This window comes from Embiotoca jacksoni, unplaced genomic scaffold (assembly GCF_022577435.1).
Source record: "Embiotoca jacksoni isolate LCO1_2020_lvr unplaced genomic scaffold, fEmbJac1.0.p SCAF_127, whole genome shotgun sequence".
Taxonomy (NCBI): Eukaryota; Metazoa; Chordata; class Actinopteri; family Embiotocidae; genus Embiotoca; species Embiotoca jacksoni.
This window is the reverse complement of record NW_027185260.1, coordinates 122501-136241: the sequence shown is the minus strand read 5'-3', so window position 1 is coordinate 136241 and position 13741 is coordinate 122501. Positions and strand designations below refer to the sequence as shown.

Genomic DNA, 13741 nt, shown 5'->3' with positions numbered 1-13741 from the left:
GGAATGAAGGGGACGGGGGCTTTGTGGCGGAAATATAATTACGGGCACTGAAAGCTGGTGAAGGTGGAGAATGGGGGATGACATCAGACCAATTTCACACCCGGGCCTCGGATGGCCAGGCCAAGCCTGGGCCTCGCCGCGCTACGCTGATCAAAGCCCGCTGCAGCCGCCCGGAGGCTGAAAGAAGGGAGACTTAACTATGCTAATCTCCAGGACAAATATATTTTAATCTTGTTAGAATACAAGTTAATGCTGCAGCTCAGTGCCCAAACTTTATGTTATAAGAGTAAAGATACAAGAATACAGAATCACACTTTGTCTTTAAGGGCTTTTTCTTTTCAACGAGTGAACGTTAAGGCTCAGAAAAACTATTATTTAATGGTCCTAGCTCGGTAGTAACACTGCTACTTTAGAAGCAACGCTCTCCTCCATCTTCAATATTCAGCTGGGGTTTGATGTGTCAGTATTTCTCAGAAACAGAGCTGCAGAAAACATCACACCAAGAAATTACACCCACAATGAATAATAGCACACCTCTTTATTTCTGTCCCAGACTAATGTTCAGGATCGGCGCTGGACAGATGTCCTTTGTATGGTGAAGCAGAGCGAAGGTTGGAGCTTCACATCCCAACACAGATAAAAACCTAAACGTACTGCAAATCTGTCATTTACAATAAAAGCGAACGTTTTAGGACGTATCAACTCAACAAAAATCTCCTGTTGAGAATCATTTCCCCAAATTATGATGAGTGTCCGCCATGAAGGTGCAACCAAGCATCACGGCAAAACGTGAAATAGACACGCTGTCTCGGCGTGAAAGTTACACGTCTTGAAAACGTGAAACTTACACAAACGTAGATGTGTGATGCGGGCTCATGTGACCAAAGTCCCACAACAGAAGCTAGAGGAAAATATCTTTTGAATCCAGGAGATGATAAAGGTTTTGTTCAGTTATTTTTTGTTTTCTAACGCCAGCCACGTGTTTTATATAAATGTTTCATTTTCCTGTAAATCACATGCAGTAAGTTTCGTCCACTACAGGAAAATGTGTAACTGTCACGCCTCAACAGGCCAAAGCGTGTCTATTTCACGTTTTGCCGTGATTCCGGGTTACAAGCTGAGATGGACTGCAGCTGCTGTAGTTTAAGTAATAATTGCAGTTTATTTCAAAAGAGCTCATTTGCACATCATTTCTATCAGTTATGATCACATTGTACTCGACACAGTTGCTGCAGGGATCCAAGAACACGATGAAGAAACAGCCCAACGCATCCGCCTGAACACCTTCGACCACTGTGGAAGTAAAAAGTGTTGCCTGAACTTACAAGTGAAGCAGTAAATCATCCATCTGAGTATTGACAGTTCTCATTTGGAAACAGCAAATAGAAAAGAACAACAAAACCATGAACAAACTGCAGCTTCCATTTAACTCCAGCTAGACTTTGTTCAAAGTTTTGTCACATTTTCCTCCCAACAGAAGTATTTACGCCCTCTTTGTAGTTCAGCTTGGAGCGACTAAAAGTCAAACTGTCGAGCGATGAGGGAAGTGAGTGTTTAACCCTGTGGCCAGTCAGCACCTTGGTAACCCTTGATCTGTCAGGGGTGGAAGCTCAGCTCCTTGACATTTCCAGACAGGCAGCTATACAATGAGCTCGTATTGGGTCCTACTGTGACTTCAGGCAGGGGAAATCAAACCGGCGGGGAGAGGGGTGGGGAGGGGGTGTAGGGAGGGAGGATGGGGAGGGGGGGACAGACTTACTGCTGCTGTAGGAACGACAAACAGACTGGAGGGACGCTGGGAAACGCAGAGAAAGTGAAGGTAGTAAAAAAAGGTGCTTTGCAGAGTCGTGCTGGTGAACATGAAACTGGAGCTCGTCCTCGGCTCTGAATCCATCGGCCCGGTTCATCCAGCAACAACCAGCCCACGCTTTTCTAATTCCTGCTTTCATAAATATGTGTCAGGCAGCAACTAAACTTTAAAATACCCTTTAAAACATGAATAAGTAAACTCCGACAACACTGTCTGACTGAAGAGGGATCAACAACATTCACGTTATATTTTTCATTGCGTGATTTTTCTTATAACCTCCAATACAGCTTGACCAGCAACAGTTCAGAGATCAGTTGATGCTAAGCTAGTAGCCACTGAAGACAAAGAATATCTGAACGATCATCACAGTCTCACCAATTCAGTGTCCAAAAAAAAAAGTGAAATATGGTCAGACTGGTCAGAACCAGTATCATCCATCAGTGATGTCATCAACCATCAGTGATGTCATCAACCAGCAGTGATGTCATCAACCATCAGTGATGTCATCGTTGGTTTGTGAACGTTATGAATCCTCCAGTTCAGATTCTGTTCGTCACCATCTTTGCTAGTTCGGAGCGGTTTGGAGCAGGAAGTGACCATATTTGGACGAGCTGGGGGAGGAGCCAGAGGTGGATCTGACGATATCTGGAAAACTGACGATACTACGTCCCGTCCACTGATTTTTCAGACCTGAAGCTACGAACACGTTTATATCCAGTCTGTGGTTTATATCCAGTCTGTAGTTTTATATCCAGTCTGTAGTTTTATATCCAGTCTGTGTTTTATATCCAGTCTGTAGTTTTATATCCAGTCTGTGTTTTATATCCAGTCTGTAGTTTTATATCCAGTCTGTGTTTTATATCCAGTCTGTAGTTTTATATCCAGTCTGTTTTATATCCAGTCTGTAGTTTTATATCCAGTCTGTGTTTTATATCCAGTCTGTAGTTTTATATCCAGTCTGTTTTATATCCAGTCTGTAGTTTTATATCCAGTCTGTTTTATATCCAGTCTGTAGTTTTATATCCAGTCTGTGTTTTATATCCAGTCTGTTTTATATCCAGTCTGTAGTTTTATATCCAGTCTGTGTTTTATATCCAGTCTGTAGTTTTATATCCAGTCTGTTTTATATCCAGTCTGTAGTTTTATATCCAGTCTGTGTTTTATATCCAGTCTGTAGTTTTATATCCAGTCTGTGTTTTATATCCAGTCTGTAGTTTTATATCCAGTCTGTGTTTTATATCCAGTCTGTTTTATATCCAGTCTGTAGTTTTATATCCAGTCTGTGTTTTATATCCAGTCTGTAGTTTTATATCCAGTCTGTTTTATATCCAGTCTGTAGTTTTATATCCAGTCTGTGTTTTATATCCAGTCTGTAGTTTTATATCCAGTCTGTTTTATATCCAGTCTGTAGTTTTATATCCAGTCTGTGTTTTATATCCAGTCTGTAGTTTTATATCCAGTCTGTGTTTTATATCCAGTCTGTAGTTTTATATCCAGTCTGTTTTATATCCAGTCTGTAGTTTTATATCCAGTCTGTGTTTTATATCCAGTCTGTAGTTTTATATCCAGTCTGTTTTATATCCAGTCTGTAGTTTTATATCCAGTCTGTGTTTTATATCCAGTCTGTTTTATATCCAGTCTGTAGTTTTATATCCAGTCTGTGTTTTATATCCAGTCTGTAGTTTTATATCCAGTCTGTGTTTTATATCCAGTCTGTAGTTTTATATCCAGTCTGTGTTTTATATCCAGTCTGTAGTTTTATATCCAGTCTGTTTTATATCCAGTCTGTAGTTTTATATCCAGTCTGTGTTTTATATCCAGTCTGTAGTTTTATATCCAGTCTGTTTTATATCCAGTCTGTAGTTTTATATCCAGTCTGTGTTTTATATCCAGTCTGTTTTATATCCAGTCTGTAGTTTTATATCCAGTCTGTGTTTTATATCCAGTCTGTAGTTTTATATCCAGTCTGTTTTATATCCAGTCTGTAGTTTTATATCCAGTCTGTGTTTTATATCCAGTCTGTAGTTTTATATCCAGTCTGTGTTTTATATCCAGTCTGTAGTTTTATATCCAGTCTGTGTTTTATATCCAGTCTGTTTTATATCCAGTCTGTAGTTTTATATCCAGTCTGTGTTTTATATCCAGTCTGTAGTTTTATATCCAGTCTGTTTTATATCCAGTCTGTAGTTTTATATCCAGTCTGTGTTTTATATCCAGTCTGTAGTTTTATATCCAGTCTGTTTTATATCCAGTCTGTAGTTTTATATCCAGTCTGTGTTTTATATCCAGTCTGTAGTTTTATATCCAGTCTGTGTTTTATATCCAGTCTGTAGTTTTATATCCAGTCTGTGTTTTATATCCAGTCTGTAGTTTTATATCCAGTCTGTGTTTTATATCCAGTCTGTTTTATATCCAGTCTGTAGTTTTATATCCAGTCTGTTTTATATCCAGTCTGTAGTTTTATATCCAGTCTGTGTTTTATATCCAGTCTGTAGTTTTATATCCAGTCTGTAGTTTTATATCCAGTCTGTAGTTTTATATCCAGTCTGTGTTTTATATCCAGTCTGTAGTTTTATATCCAGTCTGTTTTATATCCAGTCTGTAGTTTTATATCCAGTCTGTGTTTTATATCCAGTCTGTTTTATATCCAGTCTGTAGTTTTATATCCAGTCTGTGTTTTATATCCAGTCTGTGTTTTATATCCAGTCTGTAGTTTTATATCCAGTCTGTGTTTTATATCCAGTCTGTAGTTTTATATCCAGTCTGTTTTATATCCAGTCTGTAGTTTTATATCCAGTCTGTGTTTTATATCCAGTCTGTTTTATATCCAGTCTGTAGTTTTATATCCAGTCTGTGTTTTATATCCAGTCTGTAGTTTTATATCCAGTCTGTTTTATATCCAGTCTGTAGTTTTATATCCAGTCTGTGTTTTATATCCAGTCTGTAGTTTTATATCCAGTCTGTGTTTTATATCCAGTCTGTAGTTTTATATCCAGTCTGTGTTTTATATCCAGTCTGTTTTATATCCAGTCTGTAGTTTTATATCCAGTCTGTGTTTTATATCCAGTCTGTAGTTTTATATCCAGTCTGTTTTATATCCAGTCTGTAGTTTTATATCCAGTCTGTGTTTTATATCCAGTCTGTAGTTTTATATCCAGTCTGTTTTATATCCAGTCTGTAGTTTTATATCCAGTCTGTGTTTTATATCCAGTCTGTAGTTTTATATCCAGTCTGTGTTTTATATCCAGTCTGTAGTTTTATATCCAGTCTGTGTTTTATATCCAGTCTGTAGTTTTATATCCAGTCTGTGTTTTATATCCAGTCTGTTTTATATCCAGTCTGTAGTTTTATATCCAGTCTGTGTTTTATATCCAGTCTGTAGTTTTATATCCAGTCTGTTTTATATCCAGTCTGTAGTTTTATATCCAGTCTGTGTTTTATATCCAGTCTGTAGTTTTATATCCAGTCTGTAGTTTTATATCCAGTCTGTGTTTTATATCCAGTCTGTAGTTTTATATCCAGTCTGTTTTATATCCAGTCTGTAGTTTTATATCCAGTCTGTGTTTTATATCCAGTCTGTTTTATATCCAGTCTGTAGTTTTATATCCAGTCTGTGTTTTATATCCAGTCTGTGTTTTATATCCAGTCTGTAGTTTTATATCCAGTCTGTGTTTTATATCCAGTCTGTAGTTTTATATCCAGTCTGTGTTTTATATCCAGTCTGTAGTTTTATATCCAGTCTGTAGTTTTATATCCAGTCTGTGTTTTATATCCAGTCTGTAGTTTTATATCCAGTCTGTGTTTTATATCCAGTCTGTGTTTTATATCCAGTCTGTAGTTTTATATCCAGTCTGTGTTTTATATCCAGTCTGTAGTTTTATATCCAGTCTGTGGTCTGAACATATGATTATTTACCAGTTAATGTCTATGTGGACTTAATGATCTTGAAACAATTAATACAATAATACTAATTATAACTGGACATATTGAGTTTTTAGATTTTGGCCCGATCAGTCTAGACTAATTAACGGCAGAAATATCTGAGAATTTTAAATTACCTGAATTTAGCAGGTAAAAATGGAAAAATAGCTGGACATGTTGATTTAAAAAAAAAAAAACGTCTTCAACTTTTTGAAAAATTAAAAAAATCTGCAGTTGAGCTGCACTATCAGTTATGGTTTATGTTTTATTACGTAGAAAGATCATTTAAATTCAAAGCTACTAGTTTGGATATTTTAGTGGAAAATAAATTGACTCGTCTTTTCCAGTCGTCCACAACCAGACAGACCTCAACATGGAGCTTCTACTGACGGCTGCAGTCACACTGCTGCTCATTAGCACAGAGGACAAATAATCAGAAACAGGAATGGACATTTTGTGGATGCTACTCTGAAGTGATGTGTTGTGGAGCTGAAAGAAGAGATCCAATAAAGACATTTTTATGGTTCATTTTCAGAATTTCTCTTTCTCACTTGAGGTTTGTAAAACGGCCGATCAGCAGGCGTCAGGATGTCTGAGAGGAAGAGCAGTAAATGGAGAGGAGGAGGATGTGTTTCTGGTTGGAGTTACTCTCTGACTATGTTTGTGAACCTACATGAACTATCTCAGAAAAAAAGGCTTAATTAACCCCCAAAAAGAAAATAATCACAAAAACACTTAAATTTCTGGACCCATAAAAGAGGTGAACTGAACAGAACTCATCTCAGGATTCATCAACACAACAAGTGTCCAGCTGACACGACGGGGAGCATTTATAAGAGCGGATCGGACCATTCAGAAACTGAAGGGGAAACACAAACACAACACAACCAACTGAACTACAACTCATTAAATATTTTTTACATGATTATCAGTGATGTTGTTTGATGACAGTAATCATACTCATAGTTTTCTCTCCGGAGGTTCATTACTGTTAAAGATGTCTCTGGTTTAAGACCCTGAGGACAGATTGTAAAGAATAATGTTGAGTTTTATAAATAAAGATGACGTCATCATAAAAGCCTCTGAGAAGTAGGAGTGAAGCATCATCATGTATGTGGATAATCTGTTTAGGCCACGCCCACTGGTAGTCGTGCAGAAACACGGAGGACAGTTTGGCTTCGATGTGGGAATGTTCAGACAGAAACCTTCGTGATGTCGTTGCAGAGATCCAATCAGGGTTCAGCGCTCTGTGTTTGTGGATCTGCTGAGTCGGCTTCATGAAAGTCAGAATAAAGTTAATTTTCCACCGACGGCAGCACGTTGTTCGATTCTCACCGCCTTCATTTCTTCTTCTGTGATTTCTTCTTGATTACTCAGGTTACAGTTGGTTAAACCATGAATTGCTCCTCACCGTTGAGAGAGGGTCAGCCATGTTGGAGCTGCCCCGCTGCCCCGCTGCCTCTGAGGCCCGGCAACCTTTAGCATATCAATGCACCGCCTTCTGACCAATCATCCACCAGCTGTGGCCGATCTGGTCCAATCAGACGAGGACCTGCACACCTCTAGTTTGGTTGAGAAGACGCTGCATGTTCCCATCCAGACAACACCCCGGCCCGACACGGGAGCCAATCAGCTTGCAGCGTTTCCTGCAGTTGTTCAGTCTGCATGTCGCTTGTTGTGAACATTTAGAGGGACGAAGGTCGGACCTCGTTTGACCGAGGACACCACCGCTGCAGCGAGACGACCTCCAACGATCGCTGCAAAAAACACTTCAATGGTTTCATGGTTTCGTCTAAAATGTCAGAAAACCGTCTGAAAACATTTAGTTTCGTCCAAACGTTGTTTTCACTGATGTAAAACTGAATATTCGGACACGTTTGATTGAGAAATTGACTCGTTGAGAAACTTGCAGCATCTCGTGGACCACGACCTGAAATTTCTGTTTTTTCATGAATGAGTTCAGTTTGATTCAGAAAACCTCGGAGACAAACAGCAGCGAGCAGCGTCGGGACGTCTCCTTTATTTCATCAAAAAGTCAAATATTTATCAAAAAATATCTTTATTAACGGCCTTTCTCTCCATGATGTCTGGTCCCTGCGGTCCTCCGAGAACAGGAAACACTACAACTCCTCGGCGGTGGGACGGATGTCTGAACAGAAGTCTGGAAGGAGAACGGAGACACCAGGAGACGGAGGACGGACACGCCGAGCAAAAGACAAAACTCGATTTAATCGTGACTGAAACAGAGACAGATTATGATGTTGGGGTGGAGGGTGGAGGGGGAAGGGAGGAGGGGTGGAGGGGGGAGGGTGGAGGTACCTGAGACTCTGTTGCATAACTCCTGGTGCACGTTCTCCACGTCGCGGCTGAACGCGGAGACGATGTCGTCCTCCAGTTCCTCCACCACCGTCTCACACTGACACACACACACACACACACACACACACACACACACACACACACACACACACACACACACACACACACACACACACACACACACACACACACACACACACACACACAGGACTGAGAGCAGGCCTCACACACACGTCTTTGTGCCCCTCGCAGGGCGGCGACCATGTTTCCACTCGGCACTTCAGATTCACAGTTTGATATCAAACTGATTCTGATTTCTTTTTATTCGAGGAGAATTTAAACTTTTTTTCTTCCTCCAACAAGAAAGAAAACAGGAAGCTGACGAGCAGAAAAGCAGCGGAGGTGAATTTCATGACTCATTCCTGCAGCAGGTTTCAGATCAGCTGACATGAACCCAGATTAGGATTTCATTTTGCAGCTGGAATAATATAATAAACAATAATAAATAAACAAAACTATTATCCTCCGCTGATAAAAGGAGCTGAAGGTAAATTCACGGTGCTGTCCACATTTAAATGTAATTTATATTATTTTATTGTATTTATTTAACTTGTATTTAAATCCTGAAAGGTGTATAAAGCAGAAATGACCAGAGAAGAAGAAAGAAACTATCTGAGCTGTTCATCATCGACATCCAGTGAGTCTGAGTCCTCTGGAACGGTGGACCTTGAACACAACACAAACCTTCTGCTTGGTAAACACACCTCCGTCACATGACCCCACACACCTCCGTCACATGACCCCACACACCTCGGTCACATGACCCCACACACCTCCGTCACATGACCCCACACACCTCCGTCACATGACCCCACACACCTCCGTCACATGACCACACACACCTCCGTCACATGACCCCACACACCTCCGTCACATGACCCCACACACCTCCGTCACATGACCACACACACCTCCGTCACATGACCCCACACACCTCCGTCACATGACCCCACACACCTCCGTCACATGACCACACACACCTCGGTCACATGACCCCACACACCTCCGTCACATGACCCCACACACCTCCGTCACATGACCACACACACCTCGGTCACATGACCCCACACACCTCCGTCACATGACCACACACCTCCGTCACAGGACCCCACACACCTCGGTCACAGGACCCCACACACCTCGGTCACATGACCCCACACACCTCCGTCACAGGACCCCACACCTCGGTCACATGACCCCACACACCTCCGTCACATGACCACACACCTCCGTCACAGGACCCCACACACCTCGGTCACATGACCCCACACACCTCCGTCACATGACCCCACACACCTCCGTCACATGACCCCACACACCTCCGTCACATGACCACACACACCTCCGTCACATGACCCCACACACCTCCGTCACATGACCCCACACACCTCCGTCACATGACCCCACACACCTCGGTCACATGACCCCACACACCTCCGTCACATGACCCCACACACCTCCGTCACATGACCACACACACCTCGGTCACATGACCCCACACACCTCCGTCACATGACCACACACCTCCGTCACATGACCCCACACACCTCGGTCACATGACCCCACACACCTCCGTCACATGACCACACACCTCCGTCACAGGACCCCACACACCTCGGTCACAGGACCCCACACACCTCGGTCACATGACCCCACACACCTCCGTCACAGGACCCCACACCTCGGTCACATGACCCCACACCTCGGTCACATGACCCCACACACCTCGGTCACATGACCCCACACACCTCGGTCACAGGACCACACACACCTCGGTCACATGACCCCACACACCTCCGTCACAGGACCGCACACACCTCGGTCACATGACCCCACACACCTCCGTCACATGACCACACACCTCCGTCACATGACCCCACACACCTCCGTCACATGACCCCACACACCTCGGTCACATGACCCCACACACCTCCGTCACATGACCCCACACACCTCCGTCACATGACCCCACACACCTCCGTCACATGACCCCACACACCTCCGTCACATGACCCCACACACCTCCGTCACATGACCACACACACCTCCGTCACATGACCCCACACACCTCCGTCACATGACCCCACACACCTCCGTCACATGACCCCACACACCTCGGTCACATGACCCCACACACCTCCGTCACATGACCCCACACACCTCCGTCACATGACCACACACACCTCGGTCACATGACCACACACCTCCGTCACATGACCACACACCTCCGTCACATGACCCCACACACCTCGGTCACATGACCCCACACACCTCCGTCACATGACCACACACCTCCGTCACAGGACCCCACACACCTCGGTCACAGGACCCCACACACCTCGGTCACATGACCCCACACACCTCCGTCACAGGACCCCACACCTCGGTCACATGACCCCACACACCTCGGTCACATGACCCCACACACCTCGGTCACAGGACCACACACACCTCCGTCACAGGACCGCACACACCTCGGTCACATGACCCCACACACCTCCGTCACATGACCCCACACCTCCGTCACATGACCACACACCTCGGTCACATGACCCCACACACCTCGGTCACAGGACCCCACACCTCGGTCACATGACCCCACACACCTCCGTCACATGACCACACACACCTCGGTCACATGACCCCACACACCTCGGTCACATGACCCCACACACCTCCGTCACATGACCCCACACACCTCCGTCACATGACCCCACACACCTCCGTCACATGACCCCACACACCTCGGTCACATGACCCCACACACCTCCGTCACATGACCCCACACACCTCCGTCACATGACCACACACACCTCGGTCACATGACCCCACACACCTCCGTCACATGACCACACACACCTCCGTCACATGACCCCACACACCTCCGTCACATGACCCCACACACCTCCGTCACATGACCCCACACACCTCCGTCACATGACCACACACACCTCGGTCACATGACCCCACACACCTCCGTCACATGACCACACACACCTCGGTCACATGACCACACACACCTCGGTCACATGACCCCACACACCTCCGTCACATGACCCCACACACCTCCGTCACATGACCACACACACCTCGGTCACATGACCCCACACACCTCCGTCACATGACCACACACCTCCGTCACATGACCCCACACACCTCGGTCACATGACCCCACACACCTCCGTCACATGACCACACACCTCCGTCACAGGACCCCACACACCTCGGTCACAGGACCCCACACACCTCGGTCACATGACCCCACACACCTCCGTCACAGGACCCCACACCTCGGTCACATGACCCCACACACCTCGGTCACAGGACCACACACACCTCGGTCACATGACCCCACACACCTCCGTCACAGGACCGCACACACCTCGGTCACATGACCCCACACACCTCCGTCACATGACCACACACCTCCGTCACATGACCACACACCTCGGTCACATGACCCCACACACCTCGGTCACAGGACCCCACACCTCGGTCACATGACCCCACACACCTCGGTCACATGACCCCACACACCTCCGTCACATGACCCCACACACCTCCGTCACATGACCCCACACACCTCCGTCACATGACCCCACACACCTCGGTCACATGACCCCACACACCTCCGTCACATGACCACACACACCTCGGTCACATGACCCCACACACCTCCGTCACATGACCACACACACCTCCGTCACATGACCCCACACACCTCCGTCACATGACCCCACACACCTCCGTCACATGACCCCACACACCTCCGTCACATGACCACACACACCTCGGTCACATGACCCCACACACCTCCGTCACATGACCCCACACACCTCCGTCACATGACCCCACACACCTCGGTCACATGACCCCACACACCTCCGTCACATGACCACACACCTCCGTCACATGACCACACACCTCGGTCACATGACCCCACACACCTCCGTCACATGACCACACACCTCCGTCACATGACCCCACACACCTCGGTCACATGACCCCACACACCTCGGTCACAGGACCACACACACCTCCGTCACAGGACCGCACACACCTCGGTCACATGACCCCACACACCTCCGTCACATGACCCCACACCTCCGTCACATGACCACACACCTCGGTCACATGACCCCACACACCTCGGTCACAGGACCCCACACCTCGGTCACATGACCCCACACACCTCCGTCACATGACCACACACACCTCGGTCACATGACCCCACACACCTCGGTCACATGACCCCACACACCTCCGTCACATGACCCCACACACCTCCGTCACATGACCCCACACACCTCCGTCACATGACCCCACACACCTCGGTCACATGACCCCACACACCTCCGTCACATGACCCCACACACCTCCGTCACATGACCACACACACCTCGGTCACATGACCCCACACACCTCCGTCACATGACCACACACACCTCCGTCACATGACCCCACACACCTCCGTCACATGACCCCACACACCTCCGTCACATGACCCCACACACCTCCGTCACATGACCACACACACCTCGGTCACATGACCCCACACACCTCCGTCACATGACCACACACACCTCGGTCACATGACCACACACACCTCGGTCACATGACCCCACACACCTCCGTCACATGACCACACACACCTCGGTCACATGACCCCACACACCTCCGTCACATGACCACACACCTCCGTCACATGACCCCACACACCTCGGTCACATGACCCCACACACCTCGGTCACATGACCCCACACACCTCCGTCACATGACCACACACCTCCGTCACAGGACCCCACACACCTCGGTCACAGGACCCCACACACCTCGGTCACATGACCCCACACACCTCCGTCACAGGACCCCACACCTCGGTCACATGACCCCACACACCTCGGTCACAGGACCACACACACCTCGGTCACATGACCCCACACACCTCCGTCACAGGACCGCACACACCTCGGTCACATGACCCCACACACCTCCGTCACATGACCACACACCTCCGTCACATGACCACACACCTCGGTCACATGACCCCACACACCTCGGTCACAGGACCCCACACCTCGGTCACATGACCCCACACACCTCGGTCACATGACCCCACACACCTCGGTCACATGACCCCACACACCTCCGTCACATGACCCCACACACCTCCGTCACATGACCCCACACACCTCGGTCACATGACCCCACACACCTCCGTCACATGACCCCACACACCTCCGTCACATGACCACACACACCTCGGTCACATGACCCCACACACCTCCGTCACATGACCACACACACCTCCGTCACATGACCCCACACACCTCCGTCACATGACCCCACACACCTCCGTCACATGACCCCACACACCTCCGTCACATGACCACACACACCTCGGTCACATGACCCCACACACCTCCGTCACATGACCCCACACACCTCCGTCACATGACCCCACACACCTCGGTCACATGACCCCACACACCTCCGTCACATGACCACACACCTCCGTCACATGACCACACACCTCGGTCACATGACCCCACACACCTCCGTCACATGACCACACACCTCGGTCACATGACCCCACACACCTCGGTCACAGGACCCCACACACCTCGGTCA

The 13741-nt window shown here is 47.0% G+C and overlaps 1 protein-coding gene and 2 long non-coding RNA genes across 4 annotated transcripts in view; all 3 read right to left on the bottom strand.

Moving 5' to 3' along the window:
- Positions 1–7731: 7731 nt before the first annotated feature.
- Positions 7732–13741, bottom strand: part of cnpy1 (canopy FGF signaling regulator 1) — a 17921-nt gene continuing 11911 nt past the window's right edge. Inside the window, exons 5-6 of the mRNA XM_069145512.1 lie at positions 8051–8147; positions 7732–7892 (exon numbers count right to left, since the gene is read on the bottom strand). Of these exons, the coding sequence (XP_069001613.1) occupies positions 7852–7892; positions 8051–8147 (138 nt within the window). The 3' untranslated portion in view covers positions 7732–7851. The remainder of the gene's footprint in view (positions 7893–8050; positions 8148–13741) is intronic.
- LOC138195827 (uncharacterized) lies at positions 11017–12554 on the bottom strand. 2 transcript variants are annotated; one of them, XR_011178058.1, is made up of 4 exons: positions 12487–12554; positions 11993–12348; positions 11740–11946; positions 11017–11580 (listed from the first exon to the last, which is right to left on the bottom strand). It is a non-coding gene; the product is annotated as an uncharacterized lncRNA (long non-coding RNA). The 2 variants fall into 2 exon arrangements; XR_011178059.1 differs by having other exon boundaries at positions 11740–11923; positions 12058–12348.
- Positions 12873–13741, bottom strand: part of LOC138195828 (uncharacterized) — a 1395-nt gene continuing 526 nt past the window's right edge. Inside the window, exons 1-4 of the long non-coding RNA XR_011178060.1 lie at positions 13602–13741; positions 13510–13555; positions 13349–13417; positions 12873–13166 (exon numbers count right to left, since the gene is read on the bottom strand). The exon at positions 13602–13741 is cut by the window's right edge and continues 526 nt beyond it. This is a non-coding gene — a long non-coding RNA (uncharacterized lncRNA). The remainder of the gene's footprint in view (positions 13167–13348; positions 13418–13509; positions 13556–13601) is intronic.